The sequence below is a fragment of the Corylus avellana genome, chromosome 10 (assembly GCF_965113065.1).
Source record: "Corylus avellana chromosome 10, dhCorAvel1.hap1.2, whole genome shotgun sequence".
NCBI classification, from domain to species: domain Eukaryota; kingdom Viridiplantae; phylum Streptophyta; class Magnoliopsida; order Fagales; family Betulaceae; genus Corylus; species Corylus avellana.
In genome coordinates, this window is record NC_142499.1 from 19,664,036 (window position 1) to 19,684,359 (window position 20,324).

Genomic DNA, 20,324 nt, shown 5'->3' on the forward strand with positions numbered 1-20,324 from the left:
CCCTTTTCTGTTCATGCTGTATAATACGTATCTAAAAGTCTAATCTCCATCACAGGACATGAATATAAATACTTTTTTTTTTTCAAGGGGTGAAATCTATTCCTTAATAATGGCTTCCAGTATGAATCCAAAACGCTAATGAATTATTATCCTCCCAATACATCTATTTCGACGGATATAGAAGCATGCAAAGTTGCAAAATATATGATCAGAGAGGCCCATGTTCATACATATGCTGCACAACCTTAAAGAAATAAATTATAGTTGATCATTCCAAAAAATCACACTTTAATGGTCACAAACAAACTTACAATGGGTAACAAAAACTTTAAGAATCAGCGACCGCCCGAGAGAAGCGAATCTGCAACGAAAGACGTAGGCATGAACACATTGTCCATAGGAGCCGCCGGATAAGACATGGCGAACGATAAGCCGCTGGCATAAAGACTAACCGACGGTAACTTTGGAAGAGGAACATCCCCCTCCAAGAACTGCACAACTTGGCGCATGCTTGGTCTAGCTGCAGGCTCTGAATTAGAGCACAGCAACCCAAGTTTCAATACCAACTCTACTTCCTCTGCTACATAATCTGTGCCCAAATTTGGATCCCTTGCCTCAAGAATTTCGCCTCGGTTCAATTGAGAAAACACCCAATCAACCAAGATGACATCCTCTGTTCGCCACTGTGGCTCTATTGGTCTTCTTCCACAAGCCACCTCAAGCAAAAAGGCCCCAAAGGCAAACACATCGGTGCTTGTAGTGGCCTTGCCGCTTCGAGCAAGCTCCGGCGCAATATACCCAATGGTTCCAACCACATGGGTCGTCTGAGGGTCAGTTCCACGGTCATAAAATCTTGCAAGACCGAAGTCTCCTAATCTAGCATTCAGTTCACCATCTAGCAAGACATTACTAGCCTTGACATCTCTGTGAACAACAACTTGCTCCCATTCTTCGTGTAGATAAAACAGCCCCGATGCCACACCTTGTATTGCTCGAAATCTCTGGCTCCAGCACAGAGTGAGCGTAGGTTGGTAAAAAAGGTACTTGTCTAGGCTTCCACTAGGCATGAAGTCATACACCAACAGCAGCTCTTTCTTTCGCCGGCAATACCCCAAGAGTGGTACTAAATTTCTGTGGCGGAGCTGACCCATGCTGGCAATTTCTGCAACAAATTCTTTCATTCCCTGCCTTGATTCATGGGAGATCCTCTTCACCGCAATCTTAATTTTGGAGGTAGGTAGTACACCTCTATAGACCTTACCAAATCCACCTTTGCCCAATAGCTCTTTCTCCCTAAATCCTTTTGTGGCAACAAAAAGATCTTTGTATTTGAATCTCTGAGGCCCATAGTCAAGCTCCCAGTCTTCCAGCAATTCTTCGAACTTCCTCTTCCTTCTTATGACATAAATTACACCTGAAATTGCTACCGACGCTAAACTAACAATAATCACAGGCAACCCAATTGTCAAAAATTTAGATCTCTCTATACCGACTGATATCGGAGGCAGCTGGACTTGAGAGAGAAGAAGTTCTGGAGCCTGGCCATTCATCTGAAAGCTCCAAGCCAGAACATAATGGTTCGCTAGGAGCTGGCCAGTTGCGGACGAGAAGCCAACATACATGTTGTTGCCAATGATAGGTGAAAGATCGCGGGACAAAGACAATAGCGGAATTTTGGGTTTACCGACTTCAAGTGGAGCTAAAGTAACATTGATTTGCTTCTGGACACCATCGTATTCCACCCAAACTTGCATTTGCTGCCCACTTTTAAGGCGCAGGGTCCTAAACCCACCATTGTCATCAGCATAATATCCTGCTGTAGCAGATCGCTCGGACTGCAACCCGTTTATATTAATCCCAACATGGTTATCATTGATGTCGTGAAATTCTGGGTTCTTGGTTGTATCGAGCTCTACGACAACGATTTGATTCTTGGGATCACCAAAGCTGCTAGTATTGAAAAGGCCAAGGAACTGGGATAAAATACCTGCCAGGAGTCCACTTGTTGGAGCAATCACGAAATTAAGCCCATAACCGCTCAAAGCGGCATCTTCAGAAACGATAGCGAAGACGAAAGTCGTAGAGAAGGAGGAAACGTCGCCATTCGACGAGTTCCTGAAGCTTATTGGATTGGGGTAGAAAGCCTGACCCATTTTAGCCTTTGTATTATTAGTGAGCTTCAAAAGGCCAGTGGAAGTGATTTCTGCTATGCCGTCTAGGCTTAGATTTGCCGGCTTAAACCCGACGAAGGTGAAGCTGGTATCTTCGGAGGATACGAAGCTGATTAGGAGAGACAGAAGCAATACTAGCTTGGACATGAACATGGCTATACTGTGCATCCGCTCCCTCTTTTCACGGTTTCATTCTTCTACTTTCAAGTTTATATGTTATTTGATGTCATCTATTGCTATAAAAAAAAATAAACTATTTGTACAATTTTCAAAGCACCACAAAGATATAAGTGACTCATCAGAAAAGTACAATTTGTAAGCCTTTTTTTTTTTTTTTTTTTTTAATTTTTATTATTATTATTATTATTTTAAATACTTCAATCCAAAAAACAATTGTAAGCTTTATGTTAAGAACAACTTGGTAGTTGTAACTTGCTATTGTTTCATACATGTAATTATAAAGCTACTACAATTATTGCTTCATAAGTCGTTTTAACCAAAGAAACGATCGAGTGAGTAAAATTATTGGCTATCTAATTTACATCATTATTATAAGCTTACACGCACCGGCCAAGAATCTTACTCCTCTATTGTTGATGTTGAGGGTTTTTTGCTTACTTTTTTATATTTTGCTTTGTTTTATGTCTTGTATCTATGTTTGTTATATTTTGTTGTTTTTTTGTGGGTTTTAATTTCTCATAGCTGCTACAATTTGATCTTTTTGTGGATATTGTTTCATCAATTGGAAGTTGTTACTCTCTTGCAACGGATCTAGATGGGAATTCAGTATCTCTCCTTCAACAGCCTCCTTTCAGTGGGTGTTATTGTTTCAAAGTTTATCAGCTCTTTAACTTGTTTCAAACACCACTTTGATGGTGCCTTTTCTTGGTCTATTGACTAAGATCCAGAGGATCGGATCATTTTTTGGCTCATTTCCTATTTGTTTGTATTTTATGTATTGTATTGCTGTTTTGAATTTGTTATTGAGAAGTTAAACTTTTCTCCGTCTTTGGATTCCATGTATACCCTATACCTTATTTGCTTTTAAAAAATAAAATAAAATAAAAAATTACATCATTATTACAAAAGCTGCACCCAGAGCAGGATGCATGTTTCACCCACGAAGTTTCGCCCAATTTGCCGAGAAAACGATTTTTAGCCGCTGCAAACTACCAAGTATCACGATTTTCTATGGGATCTCTCATTTTCTTTCACTTTTTCTTTTTTTTTTGGGCAGAAACTAATACGTAAATCCTAAGATGGTAGGTAATATGTTCCATCCATATGGTCGTTCAATGTTGGAGGCTGATTTGAAGTAGCAGCCACACGACCACCGCTATTTTTGAAGAACATCCTTTGCGTCTAGTCATGGGCTTTGTTTGATAAACCTTTTTTCATGATTTTGGTAATATACTATTTATCTCACTTTTTCATTTTTTCAATATTCTCTTATTTTTTTATATTACATCAATCATTCTTTTATTACTATTCAAATAAAAAAAATATTACAAAACAAAATTTTTTTTTATTTTTTCATACCAAACATTCTTACTTTTTCACTTTTTTTTTTAAAAAAATATTCTTACTTTTTTTTACATCAATCACTTTTTACTACAATATTGAACCAAAACCAAAACAAAATCATTTATCAAACAAACCCATGATAACAGGCACATATCCGGAGCCCCTTTTTCTATGCAGACCATTTTGAATTTGAATTTGTCAAATGGGCATGCCTGTCCCCGGTGGTAGACATTACCCTCTCCACTTCAACCCATTGGATTTTCTTTTATAGTCATCAAAATCGTTTAGAACTGTAAAGTAACAAGAAAAATGTTAGGCTTCCAACTAAATTTTATATAAAAAAAATTACATGACGTAGTAAAATATGATTGAGTTTTTTAAAAGTTAAATTTATTTTATTTCTAATCATGTAATAATTTTATTTTGTAAAATTTGTTTGTAAGCCTAACATTTCTCGAATAACAAAGCGGACACAACATCGCTTCTAAACAATTTGACTATTCTTCTGGGCTGAATGGTGGGTCTTGACCCAACTCTAATTCTTCGATCTGTCAAGGGGCAGGGACACAGCCGTGGGCCTCTTAATTTTTCTAAGCCGGTCTACCAAGTCTGCAACAAACTAGGACACCCCAACTCAAATGCTAACATTGTTTTGATCATGCATTTGATTTGAAGATGACTGGATTTAGCTTAGGCATTGTCAAAAAATATGTAACAACCAATGAAAAAGTGCTAGTCACATTTGCACATCATCTTAAAAAAATTAGCCAATTTGGAGTTTTTCTAAAATTTATTCTAAAACATAGTTTTACATAGTAAATGCTAATCCATGGTGATTAGCATTTAGCAAAAGAATATGCAGGATTTCCTTACTTTCTTGAACACATCTTCATCCCTCAACTCAACTGGGAATCTTTACACTGGCACTGGTTAGATTTAAGTGGGAAATGGTATAGGTTTGCAAACCATTCATATTGGTACATCCAAAATTTTTGCTTCTTCCAAAGATTTGTTATTGAATAACATTCTTCATATTCTTGATATTAAAAAGAATCATATATCTTGGTAATCTTAGACTCAGTAGTGATGAAGGCATTGTTGCACCACATGCAGCGAAATTCAGTCGAGACTTGGGGATACAGAGAATCATGTTGTAAGGTGATACTGTTCAAATAGTGAATGTCGTGAAGTCTACTAAAAAAATTGGAGTAGATATAGTCATCTAGTGCCTAGTGGAGGATACTTGATGGATCTTGAAATACAATGCAAAGTTGGCAGATTTGCCATGCTGCATCCGATAAGCAAATTCTGCTACACATGAGTTAGTCAAAGTAGTAGACAAACAAGTCTGGATAAAGTTTGGCTAGAAGAGATTACTTATTGTATTTGTGGCATTATTTTATTAGAGCGACAGTGACATGCTTAATATTTACGATTATGACTTAAAGTATGATTTCTTTAAAAGAATTGATGGTATTTTACTTTTAGGAAAAATACACTTTACCCTCGTTTATGGTAATTTTCAATTCAATCTCCAATGTTTCAATTTTTGCAATGCATCCCCCAAACGTACAATTTTTTTTTTTTTTTTTTTTTTTTTTTTTTTTCAATTCGACCAATGTTATTCCAAAATTTCTATATTGCTTCTAATTTTTTTTTTTTAAAAAAAATTTGGGGCCACCCCTTTGACCATCTGGCCATTTTTGTACCTCAATTATTTTTATTTTTTTTATAAAAAAGGAAACATTGAATGCCAAATTGAAAATAGCCTAAACTTTAAAGTGTAAAGTGTAATTTTCCCTTTACTTTTTGGTCCAGAAAAATAAATGCGAAATGTTATGGAATTAAGTGGAAATGTGCAAGCAAAAATGATAGATCTTCATTCAAGGGCTAACATAGCTGCAATGATCCATTAAATTCAAGTGGTTGGCTTGGCATGCATGTGTGTTTAACTTCAATTCATATACAACAACACGAGAAGTATTCCACACAGATGTACTTTTTGACCAGTGATCTTAACACAAACAGATATACATCACTCGTCAACTCTTCCAATATAATCCTCGTACGGTTTGGATTCCCTGTGATCTTGCATAATCTCCATGGTACCTCTCAGATGTTCACCTGACCAAGCAACGTTCAATCAAGTGCAAACCCCTAAAAGCGAATGCCTTCTTCCATTTTATTGCAACTCATATGACGAAAAACTGAAACCTGATCTTCCCTCATTAGTTGATTTTAGCTCAAGCTTCTGAAATGGGCTGCAAGTTGTTTCAAGTTAATTCATCAATCAGCTCCTTCTCTTTTTTTTTTTCTTCTTCTTTTTTTCGGGGTTGGGGGTAACTAACAGAAATGCAAAATACCTGCTATTGGGATCATAATAGAAGCCACTGATGTAGCCATCACTACAAGAGAAACAAACATAGTAAAAGCCAGCTATAGTTAACCCACAGTCTGTCCCAACATTCACAAAGTATTGCTCTTTCCATCTCTGCGCCAGCAAATAAAAGAAATTGGCATGTTATTGCTTCACATATGGCAAGTTCTTTTACCAAATGATTAAAATAACTGAGACTAGGTTACCATATATATGTGTTCAGAGTCACTCAGGTCCAAAGATTTTCCACCATCAACCTCCACTCGACTCTGAAAAAAACAGGATTAGTTAATACAGCAAATAATGTGTATGAAAGAAAAGGTTCCAGCTCTTTACCAAATAGGGACGGAAGGATGGAAACTTGGTCCAGTGCCTTATATCATCCTCTTGCCTGTAGCAAGAGATCATGCAAATCAGCATTGGATTGTTTTGTCCACCATCACTGTTATTTAAAGTTTCCATGATACAGTAAATGGAAAAAATAAAAATAAAGGAACGTACGTTGCTTCCCACTTGCCAGTGAAGAAAGTATAATTCTTTGTGTCAATGATCTCCCCTTCCCAGAAGGTTACTACCTGAAGTAATCATAAATGAAACAAAAAGTGCTCCATGACCAAACAAGGTAAATCACAATATTCCAACTACAGCAACCAAGGTGTCATGAAACCTTGGCAGTTTTCTGAATGAAATCAAGTTACATATTAAGCATGCTTCCATTATAGTGAGGAAATATAACCAACCAATTTACGGCTAAAGGGAGAACTGTATCATATATTCTGTTAAGGCACGGATCATTCATTTGTATAACATACTGATAAAATAGGATATAAAGCAAAGAGTTAAGTTTGAAAATTCTGGGCGCCGCTAATTTCATGGCTGCTGCAACCAAAGAAGATGAAGAATATATGTAAGATCACAATCGATTAGGTGAATATGGCCATGTAATATAGTTTTTTTAAAGTAAATTTTGGATTACAAAGAAACATGCAACAATGAGAACATTGAAAAGGTCAGTGGGGAAAGAAACCTCTTGATTAGGTGCCTCTTATCAAAGTAGCACTAACCTATTCTGGCAATAATGCCAGCAGTCAGAAGTTTAAACAAACCCAGAAGCTGCCTCATTCTTTCATTGCACTATAACATTTACAACATTTTTTTTCTTCAGTATTTATCCTCTATATATCAACACAGCACAGACAAAAAAAAAGGAAATATCCTAAACAAAAAAGAAGAAGAAGGAACTGCTTACTGGTGTGTCTGCCATAGGCACATTGAGAGCTTCCATGGTCCCACATAGATACCCATGTTCAAGGTCACATCCCTGTATTCGAACGTTAACTCTCCATGCTTCATCTTTCTGTAGGCTAGAAACATTCTGAGTACCAGAGAAGGCCTGTGACAAAATTAAACTGTGAGGATAAACCGAAACTCATCTACTTCTGATGCAAATTTCATCAGAGTAGTAAAATATGCAGCTTTATGTTCTCACTTCAAACGACCAAAGAAGGAAAACCTGACCATCTCTGTCCAAAATTGCAAAGAGATATATGATCATCTAACAATGACATTGAAGATCACTAAAATCTTAGCTTATTTGTTGACTACATAACCCCATATATGATACTCATTAGGCTCAATATCTATTAGGCAACTAATCATATGCAGCCATATATGTAGCAGGGTCACTAGCAAGTAGCAAGTAACTGTTGTAAACAAAAGTAACTACCTTTACAGAAGGAACCCAAAAAATAAAATAAAAGGAGTCGAAGATTAACCTGTCCAACACTCAAAAGTGAGCATAGTTGTGGTAATGTCTCTCCAGAAATCGCGCCTTCACAATTAAGCATGAACATATAGATTAGACCCCCCCCCCCCAAAAAAAAAAAAAAAAAAAAAAAAAAAAACCTTTTTGACGAAGGCAAGCTGTGAATTTCAAATAAATTTCCGGTATTTTCCAGGCAACAAACGAAGCCCTAAATCTGGCACTGAACATTATTCTATTGCAATTACTTTTGAAGGAAAGCGAAATACCTGAAACTTGGGAAGGTGCAGAGCTCTCCACCACTCTCACCGGCATTTCTTTGGTGAATGATCGAATCCCAATTCCCAGTCAAAGAATCCAAATGTGAAGCGGCAATATCACGCTCTGTAATTTGGGTATTCGATCTTTCTCTACGAAACTCTGAAAGTGAAAGGTCCAAAGGTTCGCCAATCCGAGTGTGAAACGCAATTATCCGGGGCGGTCCGAGTGGATCCGACTCGTTACGGGCTGTCGGATTATTCGTTTCCTGTTTTCTTAGGAAAAATTATTATTATTATATCAGTATTCGTAGTAAAGGTCTTTCAAAGTGAAAAGAAGATAAATAGAACATCGGGTAAGAAATCTTGTATTTTTTTTTTTCCATTTTAATGTGATATATTCAGATCTGAGTTTATACCTAATTTAAATTTGAGATCTTTGTTAACATTTTTGGATTAATTGATAACAAATGACTATAAAAATACAATTATGCCTCTCTTATTAATATTTTTTTAAAGAAATATTAATAAATTTCTATAAAAAAAAATAATTACATTTTTATTTTTTGTAATTTTTTATTCAGGGTATAATTAAAATTTTGTAAGAAATCATAAAAAATAGAACCTTGATTTGATTTAATCATTTTAAAACTTTAGGGATCAATTTAAAAATATTTTTTTCTTTCTTTTCTTTTCCTTTTTTTTTTTTTTTTTTTTAAAAAAAAAAACTTACTCTTAGACTTGATTTAGTATTTTTGTTTTCATTTTTAATCGTTTCTGCACATGCCATCTTCTTTAATTGAGAATTTAATACTCCATTCGTATTTTCTTGATTTATCTTTAAATCAATCATAATGAAAATTCTAATTTCTTATTTTAAAACAAATTTATTAAATGATATTCTTTAAAAACTTACATTTTATAAGGTGGATAAACAATTTATGATTAAGGATAAACAATTTATGATTAAGCAAGTAGCTAATAAGATGTATGGTGTGTCATCGTTATAGATTTGTGTTGTTTTGTGATGTTAATTTCAAATACCACATGCTCTTTAGAGGGTTCCTTTCTTTTACCTACAATTAATTAGAATCAAAGTTAATTTCATCATTAGTATATAATTTGTAGGTAAAAATTGTTCTTCTTTTTCTGCATTTCATGCCTTCTCTAATGCGGATTGGACTGGCTATCCCGATAATCGCAAATCCACTAGCGGCTATTGTACTTATCTTGGCTCTAATCTAATCTCATAGAGTTCTAAGAAACAAAAGACTATTGCTAACTCAACACTGAATCGAGTATCGGTCCCTTGTCAATGCCGCTGCCAAGCTACATAGTGTGACAATATTGGAGCCACATATTTGACTGCGAATTCAACTTTTCATGCCGGAACAAAACATATTGAATTATTGAAATAGACTCTCACTTTGTGCTTGATTATATTGCCGCCAAGAATCTTTTGATTCAGTTTATTCTCAGGAAAGACAATCTAGCAGACGTGTTTACCAAGCCTCTTTTGTCTACAAGATTTCACTTCCATTACAGTTTAGTATGCAGGGGCATATAAGAGCAGATAATCAAATAGTTGGACATTTGATATCTACTCCTAAAGATAATGCAGAGGATAGAAGCAGCAACTCAAATCCAGCACTTCAAGATAATGCAGCAGCTCAATATCGTGATAGAAATAGGATAGGAAAGCTATTTTGAATTTTGTATTTATCATTGTAGTCTACTGTATATGACACATATAAATACAAGCTGATATCTCAACACAAAGTGTGAGAAACATTTTATAAAACATCTATTGTTGATTACCTTATACCCTTTTCTGTTCATGCTGTATAATACGTATGTAAAAGTCTAATCTCCATCACAGGACATGAATATAAGTACTTTTTTTTTTCAAGGGGTGAAATCCATTCCTTAATAATGGCTTTCAGTATGAATCCAAAACGCTAATGAATTATTATCCTCCCAATACATCTATTTCGACGGATATAGAAGCATGCAAAGTTGCAAAATATATGATCAGAGAGGCCCATGTTCATACATATGCTGCACAACCTTAAAGAAATAAATTATAGTTGATCATTCCAAAAAATCACACTTTAATGGTTACAAACAAACTTACAATGGGTAACAAAAACTTTAAGAATCAGCGACCCTCCAAGAGAAGCGAGTCTGCAATAGAAGATAAAGGCGTGAACGCATTGTCCATAGGAGCCACCGGATAAGACATGGCGAACGTTAAACCGCTGGCATAAAGACCAACCGACGGTAACTCTGGAAGAGGAATACCCCCCTCCAAGAACTGCACAACTTGGCGCATGCTTGGCCTAGCTGCAGGCTCTGAATGAGAGCAGAGCAACCCAAGTTTCAATACCAACTCTACTTCCTCTGCTACATAATCTGCACCCAAATTTGGATCCCTTGCCCCAAGAATTTCGCCTCGGTTCAATTGAGAAAACACCCAATCAACCAAAATGGCATCCTCTGTTCGCCACCGTGGCTCTATTGGCCTTCTTCCACAAGCCACCTCAAGCAAAAAGGCTCCGAAGGCAAACACATCGGTGCTTGTAGTGGCCTTGCCGCTTCGAGTAAGCTCCGGCGCAATATACCCAATGGTTCCAACCACATGGGTCGTCTGAGGGTCAGTTCCACGGTCATAAAATCTTGCAAGACCGAAGTCTCCTAATCTAGCATTCAGTTCACCATCTAGCAAGACATTACTAGCCTTGACATCTCTGTGAACAACAACTTGCTCCCATTCTTCGTGTAGATAAAACAGCCCCGAGGCCACACCTTTTATTACTCGAAATCTCTGGCTCCAGCACAGAGTGAGCGTAGGTTGGTAAAAAAGGTACTTGTCTAGGCTTCCACTAGGCATGAAGTCATACACCAACAGCAGCTCTTTCTTTCGCCGGCAATACCCCAAGAGTGGTACTAAATTTCTGTGGCGGAGCCGACCCATGCTGGCAATTTCTGCAACAAATTCTTTCATTCCCTGCCTTGATTCATGGGAGATCCTCTTCACCGCAATCTCAATTTTGGAGGTAGGTAGTACACCTCTATAGACCTTACCAAATCCACCTTTGCCCAATTGCTCTTTCTCCCTAAATCCTTTTGTGGCAACAAAAAGATCTTTGTATTTGAATCTCTGAGGCCCATAGTCAAGCTCCCAGTCTTCCAGCAATTCTTCGAACTTCCTCTTCCTTCTTATGACATAAATTACACCTGAAATTGCTACCGACGCTAAACTAACAATAATCACAGGCAACCCAATTGTCAAAAATTTAGATCTCTCTATACCGACTAATATCGGAGGCAGCTGGACTTGAGAGAGAAGAAGTTCTGGAGCCTGGCCATTCATCTTAAAGCTCCAAGCCAGAACATAATGGTTCGCTAGGAGCTGGCCAGTTGCGGACGAGAAGCCAACATACATGTTGTTGCCAATGATAGGTGAAAGATCGCGGGACAAAGACAATAGCGGAATTTTGGGTTTACCGACGTCAAGTGGAGCTAAAGTAACAGTGATTTGCTTCTGGACACCATCGTATTCCACCCAAACTTGCATTTGCTGCCCACTTTTAAGGCTCAGGGTCCTAAACCCACCATTATCATCAGCATAATATCCTGCTGTAGCAGATCTCTCGGACTGCAACCCGTTTATATCAATCCCAACATGGTTATCATTGATGTCGTCAATTTCTGGGTTCTTGGTTGTATCGAGCTCTACGCCAACGAGTTGATTCTTGGGATTAACAAAGCTGGTAGTATTGAAAAGGCCAAGGAACTTGGATAAAATACCCGCCGGGAGTCCTCTTGTTGGAGCAATCACGAAAGCAAGCCCATAACCGCTCAAAGCGGCATCTTCAGAAACGATAGCGAAGACGAAAGTCGTAGAGAAGGAGGAAACGGCGCCATTCGACGAGTTCCTGAAGCTTATTGGATTGGGGTAGAAAGCCTGACCCATTTGAAAGTTTGTATTATTAGTGAGCTTCAAAAGGCCAGTGGAAGTGATTTCTGCTATGCCGTCTAGGCTTAGATTTGCCGACTTAAACCCGTCGAAGGTGAAGCTGGTATCTTCGGAGGATACGAAGCTGATTAGGAGAGACAGAAGCAATACAAGCTTGGACATGAACATGGCTATACTGTGCATCCCTCCCTCTTTTCACGGTTTCATACTTCTACTTTCAAGTTTATATGTTATTTGATGCCATCTATTGCTATAAAAAAAATCAACTATTTGTACAATTTTCAACGCACCATAAAGATATAAGTGACTCATCAGAAAAGTACAATTTGTAAGCTTTATGTTAACAACAACTTGGTATTTGTAACTTGATATATTATTTCATACATATAATTATAAAGCTACTACTACAATTATTGCTTCATAAGTTGTTTTCACCAAAGGAAAAGATAGAGTAAAATTATTGGCTATCTAATTTACATCATTCTTACGCGCTGGTGAGTGGCTTACGCATGCTGGCCAAGAATCTTGCTCCTCCATTGCTGCTGTTGAGGGATTTTTTGCTTATTTTCTTGTATTTTGCTTTGTTTTATGTCTTGTATCTATGTTTGTTCTATTCTTTTGTTCTTTTGTGGGTTTTAATCACCCATAGTTACTTTAGTTTGATCTTTTTGTAAAGATTGTTTCATTAACTGGAGATCGTTACTCCCTTGCAACGAATCCAAATGGAAATTCAGTGCCTCTCATTCAGTAACCTCATTTTGGTGAGTGTTATTGTTTCAAAGTTGGTTAGTTCTTTGGCTTGCTTCAAATACCAATTCGATGGTGCTATTTCTTGGTCTATTAACCAAGATCCAAATGATTTAATCATTTTTTTTTGGCTCATTTCCTATTTATTTGTATTTTTTATATTCTATTGTTGTTGAGGAACCCAACTATTTTCCAGTTTTTTTATCCCTTATACCCTATCCTTATTTGCTTAGAAAAATAAATAAATAAATCTACATCATTATAACAATAGAGAGCACTCAGAGCAGGATGCATGTGTCACCCACGAAGTTTCGCCCAATTTCCCGAGAAAACGATTTTTAGCCGCCACAAACTACCAAATATCAACGTCTTTCTGTGGGATCTCTCATTTTCTTTCACTCTTTTTTTTTGGCAGAATCTCTGATTATAAAGATCAATACTTAAATACTAAGATAGTAGGTAATATATATGTTCCATCCATATAGTCGTTGAATGTTGGAGGCTGATTTGAATTCAAAGTAGCAGCCACACGATCAGCCGCCATTCTTTGAAGAACAACCTTTGCGACTATGCAGACCATTCCGCATTTTATCTGTGGCTGATTTTAAGTAGCAGCCACGGATCCAGTGCCCGTTTTTCTATGCAGACCATTCCGCATTTGAATTTGTCAAATGGGCATGCCTGGCCCCGTGGTGGTAGACATCACCCTCTCCGCTTGAACCCATAACCTTAGATTTTCTTTATAGTAATTAGATTCATTTAGAACAGCAAGAAAAATGTTAGGCTTATAAACATATTTTACACCCAAAAAAAAAAAAAACCTTTATAATACAATGTAACACAATATGATTGAGCTTTTCAAAAGTTGAATTTATCTCATTTCTAATCATATTGTAAAATTTGTTTATAAGCATAACATTCATCGAGTAGCAAACCTCGTTGTCACGGAAGCAGCATCACTTCTAAACAATTTGATTACTCTTTTGAGCCGAATGGTGGGTCTTGACCCAACTCTAATTCTTCAATCTGTCGAAGGGGCAGGCCCAACTCAAATGCTACCATTGTTTTGATCATGCATTTGAAGATGACTGGATTTAGCTTAATTAAGTATTGTTAAAAAAATATGTAACAACCACTGTAAAAACACTAGTCATATTTGCGTATCACTTCAAAAAATATGTTGGCGGCTGATTTGAAGTAGCAAATCAGTCACCATTCTTGAATAACAACCTTTGCACCTCTATGTGTTGGGAAAATTGATATTTTATTGGTAACCAATTTTTTACCGGACCTTTATGCGAAATACAAGTTTGAAAAGAAAACACACGAGAACACACACGTATACAAAGAGTTTACGTGGTTCGGCAATATGCCTACATCTACGGGGCGTGATCCGGTCTCCTTCTTTACTATTGAGAAATATTGAGTACAATGGTACAAGCCTGAACCGCTCAAGATTAATATCCTAAACCCAAGCCCTTAGCCCCTTGTATACCCCACTCATCTGTCCATCTTAAATACCCAATAAATAAAAACTCTATACACTTTGTAAATGCCACAAAGTGCTCTCACCAATTTGAATTTTCCGGATGATCTCACCCAAGGACTACATGACCTTTTATAGATGTTTAATCATGAAAAATAGGAGAATAATTTAATCCAATTACTGCTGGAAAAACAAAACCATCATGAATACAAAGTCTTTTCCATGATGAAGATAAACATTGCGGCCCGCATGTTTACCCCCACACGTTTTCTCCAGAAATCCAATTCCAAGTTGTTCTTGGACTCCTTTTAAAATTAACTTTATCCTCTTGTAAATAAATAGGACTTGAGCCTACGAACTTGAATATTGATATTTTTCAGCAATTATCTTTACATTTGTTGACAGAGCCATTATCAACATTATGTGGGTTGTTCATCTCTTTCCAATATAGAACTGAGATGTTACAAAATATGTTGCAACTTTTTTAAGATTTAATTTTAAGTTTTTCATGAAAAAAACATAGTGGAATTAAATCTGGACCGGCGCCTAAGTCCAATCCAAGGTGATTAGCATTTAGCATATGCAGGATTTCCTTACTTTCTTGAACACATCTACATCCTTCAAACTCAATTGGGAATCTTTACACTGGCACTGGTTAGATTTAAGTGGGAAATGGTATAGGTTTGTAAAATTAAAAAAAGGCTTTAACTTCAAATTTCTTACTAAGAATTTAAGACACGTAAAACTCTAATCTCCATCCCTTCCGCTTTGGTGATCGAAGGTGTTCGTGCCTCCCTCTCATTCTGTTCTTGTTTCGGATCATGACAGAACCAAGAAAATAACTCCCAACAAATTAAGGCTCCAAGCTTCTATGTACGAACGTTACCGGGTGAAGGTTGCTTCCGAAACCGCTTTACGCGGCCCCCTTGAGAGGACCGAAGCACTTATTTTATATTTTCATTCAATCATATATATTAACTTCTAAAAATCAATTTTTGTTCACAACATAAAAATATTAATTTAAAAAAAAATTAAGCTAAAAATTTAAGTTCCAGCAAGGTTCCAAAAGTGATTTGGTGATGGTCCGACCAGGTTCTTGCAAGGTTCCGGTAGAGATCCAGGAGGATTCTGGTGGAGGTCCGCGTGAGGTTCTGGTGGTGGTCTAGTAGTATTAGAATTAAAGACTCAAACTCAAAAAAATAGTTTACGATTTATAAAAGAAAAACTATTTTATAGAAATTAAAAAAACTTTTTTAGTCAAACAAAAATTTTTTTTTGATGACTATTATTTTCGGTCGCGTCGGCCTAGCTAGTGAACATATGGCAGTACTGGTGTGTTGGACATCTTTCCCTTCAATTTGTTCGTCAGATCTTATTTTCTAATAACAATCAATTGTAATAAACCTGTTGTTAGTTGTGATTCTTGTCTACTGGCTATAAAAGTCACAAATCACCATTTTATTTATCTCTTTTACATTCGGAAAAAGCTTTGGATCTAATTTATTATGACATTTGAGGTCCTCCTTTTGTTTCTATTGATGATGGTTAGCAAATTTAGACCCTTGGTGCTAAGCGTATTTACAATGGACTCTCTACATTTAACTTTCTTTTAAAAACCTAACAAAATTCCTAGAAAGTGGTAGTATTCTCACAACAAATTTTCAATTGTCCTTGAACATTGCATTTGAATATCTCCATCATGCCTATTAATTTCTACACCGTCGTACACGGCATTCTAAAGCCAGAAGAAGACATGGTTGCACATGTCATGACAATCTTGTCAAAGTCGTCGCCATTTGGTGCTTAATTAACATTGACACTGCAGTGGAATATCTAGATATTCATCACGACTATTCTACACCGTTTAAAGTTGTGGAAACCAATTTACTACAAAGAAGAACTATTGAACATCTTTTATATTGAATTTAGCCATGGATGGATAACACAGATTCACCAAAGGAGTGAGTTGATCTGGCAAATCTTATGATTATTAGGTTCAAGAAAATAATCAATCCATTATCCAGACCCAGAGACAGACCTGGACGGGGGTTGGTATAAATGGGTCATGACCTCTTCCGATCCTTTGTAATCTTATATTAAAATACTATCCATAGTCTAAATTTAATTTTAGTTTATTATAAATTGATAGTATAATTGTTTTTAGAAAAATTTTGTTTTTTGTTTTCCTATTTGTAATGTGCTTTAAGATGCAATTTTGTGTGGTATGTATCGGCTTTGGTAGCTTAAGATTTCTTACGAAGAATTTAGGACAAAAACCAGTGCTACTGTGCTTTATAGGTTAGTGTATCTAAAGCTCTAATCTCCATCCCCGGACATGAATATATATATATATATATATATATATATATATATATATATATATATAGCTTTTTTGTTTCTTCTTTTTTTTCAAGGGGTGAAATCCATTTCTTAATAATGGCTTCCAATATGAATCCAAAACGTTAATGAATTATTTTCCTCCTCCCAATGCATCTATTTCGACGGATGTTAGAGCATGAAAAGTTGCAAAATGTATGATAAGAGGAAGGCCCATGTTCATACATATATGATATACCGCACAACCTTGAAGAAACAAATTTTAGTTGGATCATTCCAGAAAAATCATACACTCAAATGGTTACAAACAGACTCACGATAGGTAACAAACACTTTAAGAATCAGCGACCCCCCGAGAGAAGCGAATCTGCGACGGAAGACAAAGGCGTGAACGCATTGTCCATAGGAGCCACCGGATAAGACATGGCAAACGTTAAGCCGCTGGCATTAAGACCAATCGACGCTAAATCTGGAAGAGGAACATTCCCCTCCAAGAATTGCACAACTTGGCGCATGCTTGGCCTGGCCACAGGATCTGAATTAGAGCACAGCAACCCAAGTTTCAATACCAACTCTACTTCCTCGGCTACATAATCTGTACCCAAATTTGGATCCCTTGCACAAATAATTTCGCCTCTGTTCCAGTGAGAAAACACCCAATCAACCAAAATGACATTCTCTGTTCGCCACTGTGGCTCTATTGGTCTTCTTCCACAAGCAACCTCAAGCAAAAAGGCCCCGAAGGCAAACACATCGGTGCTTGTTGTGGCCTTGCCGCTTCGATTAAGCTCAGGCGCAATATACCCAATGGTTCCAGCCACATGGGTCGTTTGAGGGTCACTTCCACGGTCATAAAATCTTGCAAGACCAAAGTCTCCTAATCTAGCACTCAGTTCACCATCCAGCATGACATTACTAGCCTTTACATCTCTGTGAACAACAACTTGCTCCCAATCTTCGTGTAGATAAAACAGCCCGGACGCCACACCTTTTATTATTCCAAATCTCTGGCTCCAACCCAGAGTGAGCGTAGGCTGGTCATGAAAGAGGTACTTATCTAGGCTTCCACTAGGCATGAAGTCATACACCAACAACAGCTCTTTCTTTCGCCTGCAATACCCCAAGAGTGGTACTAAATTTCTGTGGCGGAGCCGACCCATGCCGGCAATTTCTGCAACAAATTCTCTCATTCCCTGCCGTGATTCATGGGAGATCCTCTTCACCGCAATCTCAATTTTGGAGGTAGGTAGTACACCTTTATAGACCTTACCAAATCCACCTTTGCCCAGTAGCTCTTTCTCCCTAAATCCTTTTGTAGCAACAAAAAGATCTTTGTATTCGAATCTCTGAGGCCCATAGTCAAGCTCCCAGTCTTCCAGCAATTCTTCAAACTTTCTCTTTTTTCTTATGACATAAACTACACCTGAAATTGCTACCAAGGCTAAACTAAAAATTATCACAGGCAACCCAATTGTCAAAAATTTAGATCTCGGTTTACCTCCTAATATCTGAGGCGGCTTGGGAAGTTGAGAGAGGACAAGTTTTGGAGCCTGACCGTTCACCTTAAAGCTCCAACCCAAAACATAATGGTTCGCTAGGCGCTTGCCAGTTGCGGAGGAGAAGCCAACATACATGTTGTTGCTAATGATAGGTGAAAGATCGCGGGACAAAGACAATAGCGGAATTTTGGGTTTACTGACATCAAGGGGAGCTAAAGTAACATTGATTTGCTTCTGGACACCATCGTATTCCACCCAAACTTGCATTTGCTGCCCACTTATAAGGCCCAGGGTCCTAAACCCACCATTGTCATCATCAGCATAATATCCCACTCCAGCAGATTTCTCGGACTTCAACCCGTTTATATCAATCCCAACATGGTTATTATTGATGTCGTCAAATTCTGGGTTCCTGGATGTATCGAGCTCTATGGCAACGACTTGATTCTTGGGATCACCATAGTTGTTAGAATTGAAAAGGCCAAGGTACTGGCCTGGACTACCTGCCGGGAGTCCTCTTGTTGGAGCAATCACGAAAGCAAGCCCATGACCGCTCTGAGTGGCATCTTCAGAAACGATAGCGAAGACGAAAGTCGTAGAGAAGGAGTAAACGGAGCCATTTGACGAGTTCCTGAAGCTTATTGGATTGGGGTAGAAAGCATGACCCATTTTAGAGTTTGTATTATTAGTGAGCTTCAAAAGGCCAGTGGAAGTGATTTCTGCTATGCCGTCTAGGCTTAGATTTGCCGACTTAAACCCGACGAAGGTGAAGCTGGTATCTTGGGATGATACGAAGCTGATTAGGAGAGACAGAAGCAATACTAGCTTGGACATGAACATGGCTATACTGTGCATCCGCTTCCTCTTTTCACGGTTTCATAGTACTACTTTCAAGTTTATATGTATTTGATGCCATGCTATAACAAAATCAACTATTTGTACAATTTTCAAAGCACCATAAAGATATATTTGACTCATCAGAAAAGTACAATTTGTAAGCTTTATGTTAACAACAACTTGGTATTTGTAACTTGATATATTATTTCATACATACAATTATAAAGCTACTACTCCAATTATTGCTTCATAAGTTGTTTCACCAGAGCCCAAAGGTAAAGAGTGAGTAAAATTATTAGCTATCTAATTTACATCATTATTACGCGCCGGTGAGTGGCTTACACGTCCTGGCCAAGAATCTTGCTTCTCCAGTGCTGATGTTGAGGGTTTTTTTTCTTATTTTCTTGTATTTTGCTTTGTTTTATGTCTTGTATCTATGTTTGTTCTATTCTTTTGTTCTTTTGTGGGTTTTAATTTCCCATAGTTACTCTAGTTTGATCTTTTTGTAGAGATTGTTTTATTAATCGGAGATCGTTACTCGCTTGCAACGGATCCAAATGGGAATTCAGTGCCTCTCCTTCAACAGCCTCCTTTTAGTGGGTGTTATTGTTTCAAAGCTGGTCAGCCATTTGGCTTACTTCAAACACCACTTTGATTGTGCCCTTTCTTGGTCTGTTGACCAAGATCCAATGGATCAGATCATTTTTTGGCACATTTTCTATTTGCTTGTATTTTCTGTATTATATTGTTGTTTTGAATTTGTTGTTGGGGAGGCGAACCATTTTTCAATTTTTTTTATTCCTTATACACTATCCTTATTTGCTTAGAAAAATAAATAAATAAATATACATCATTATTGCAATAGAGAGCACTCAGAGCAGGATGCATGTGTCACCCACGAAGTTTCGCCCAATTTCCCGAGAAAACGATTTTTAGCCGCCGCAAACTACCAAATATCAACGTTTTTCTATGGGATCTCTCATTTTCTTTCACACTTTCTTTTTTTGAGGGCAGAATCTCTGGTTATTAAGATTAATCGTTGTTGAATGTTGGAGGTTGACTTGAATTCAAAGTAGCAGCCACACGATCAGCCGCATTCTCTGAAGAACAACCTTTGCGACTATGCAGACCATTCCGCATTTGAATTTGTCAAATGGGCATGCCTGGCCCCGTGGTGGTAGACATCACCCTCTCCGCTTGAACCCATAACGTTAGATTTTCTTTATAGTAATCAGATTCATTTAGAACAGCAAAGTAGAAAGAAAAATGTTAGGCTTATAAACATATTTTACAAAAAAAAAAAAAAAAACGTTTATAATATAATGTAACATAATATGATTGAGCTTTT

General features: G+C 37.3%; 1 protein-coding gene and 3 pseudogenes across 2 annotated transcripts in view; all 4 read right to left on the bottom strand.

Annotated features, from left to right (window-relative positions):
• On the bottom strand, nt 1–2,366 carry LOC132191940 (L-type lectin-domain containing receptor kinase IV.1 pseudogene; annotated as a pseudogene).
• Nucleotides 2,367–5,573: 3,207 nt separating this feature from the next.
• Nucleotides 5,574–20,324, bottom strand: part of LOC132192308 (uncharacterized) — a 69,400-nt gene continuing 54,649 nt past the window's right edge. Inside the window, exons 1-8 of one of the 2 annotated variants that reach the window (XM_088511250.1) lie at nt 8,104–8,331; nt 7,848–7,903; nt 7,322–7,465; nt 6,574–6,647; nt 6,409–6,463; nt 6,279–6,341; nt 6,059–6,186; nt 5,574–5,956 (exon numbers count right to left, since the gene is read on the bottom strand). In XM_088511250.1, the coding sequence (XP_088367376.1) occupies nt 5,878–5,956; nt 6,059–6,186; nt 6,279–6,341; nt 6,409–6,463; nt 6,574–6,647; nt 7,322–7,465; nt 7,848–7,903; nt 8,104–8,149 (645 nt within the window). In that variant the 5' untranslated portion in view covers nt 8,150–8,331 and the 3' untranslated portion in view covers nt 5,574–5,877. Of the gene's footprint in view, nt 5,957–6,058; nt 6,187–6,278; nt 6,342–6,408; nt 6,464–6,573; nt 6,648–7,321; nt 7,466–7,847; nt 7,904–8,103; nt 8,332–20,324 lie in introns of those variants that run through there. The other variant, XM_088511251.1, reaches the window with a different exon arrangement.
• LOC132192216 (L-type lectin-domain containing receptor kinase IV.1 pseudogene) lies at nt 10,107–12,261 on the bottom strand (annotated as a pseudogene).
• On the bottom strand, nt 16,844–19,005 carry LOC132192059 (L-type lectin-domain containing receptor kinase IV.1 pseudogene; annotated as a pseudogene).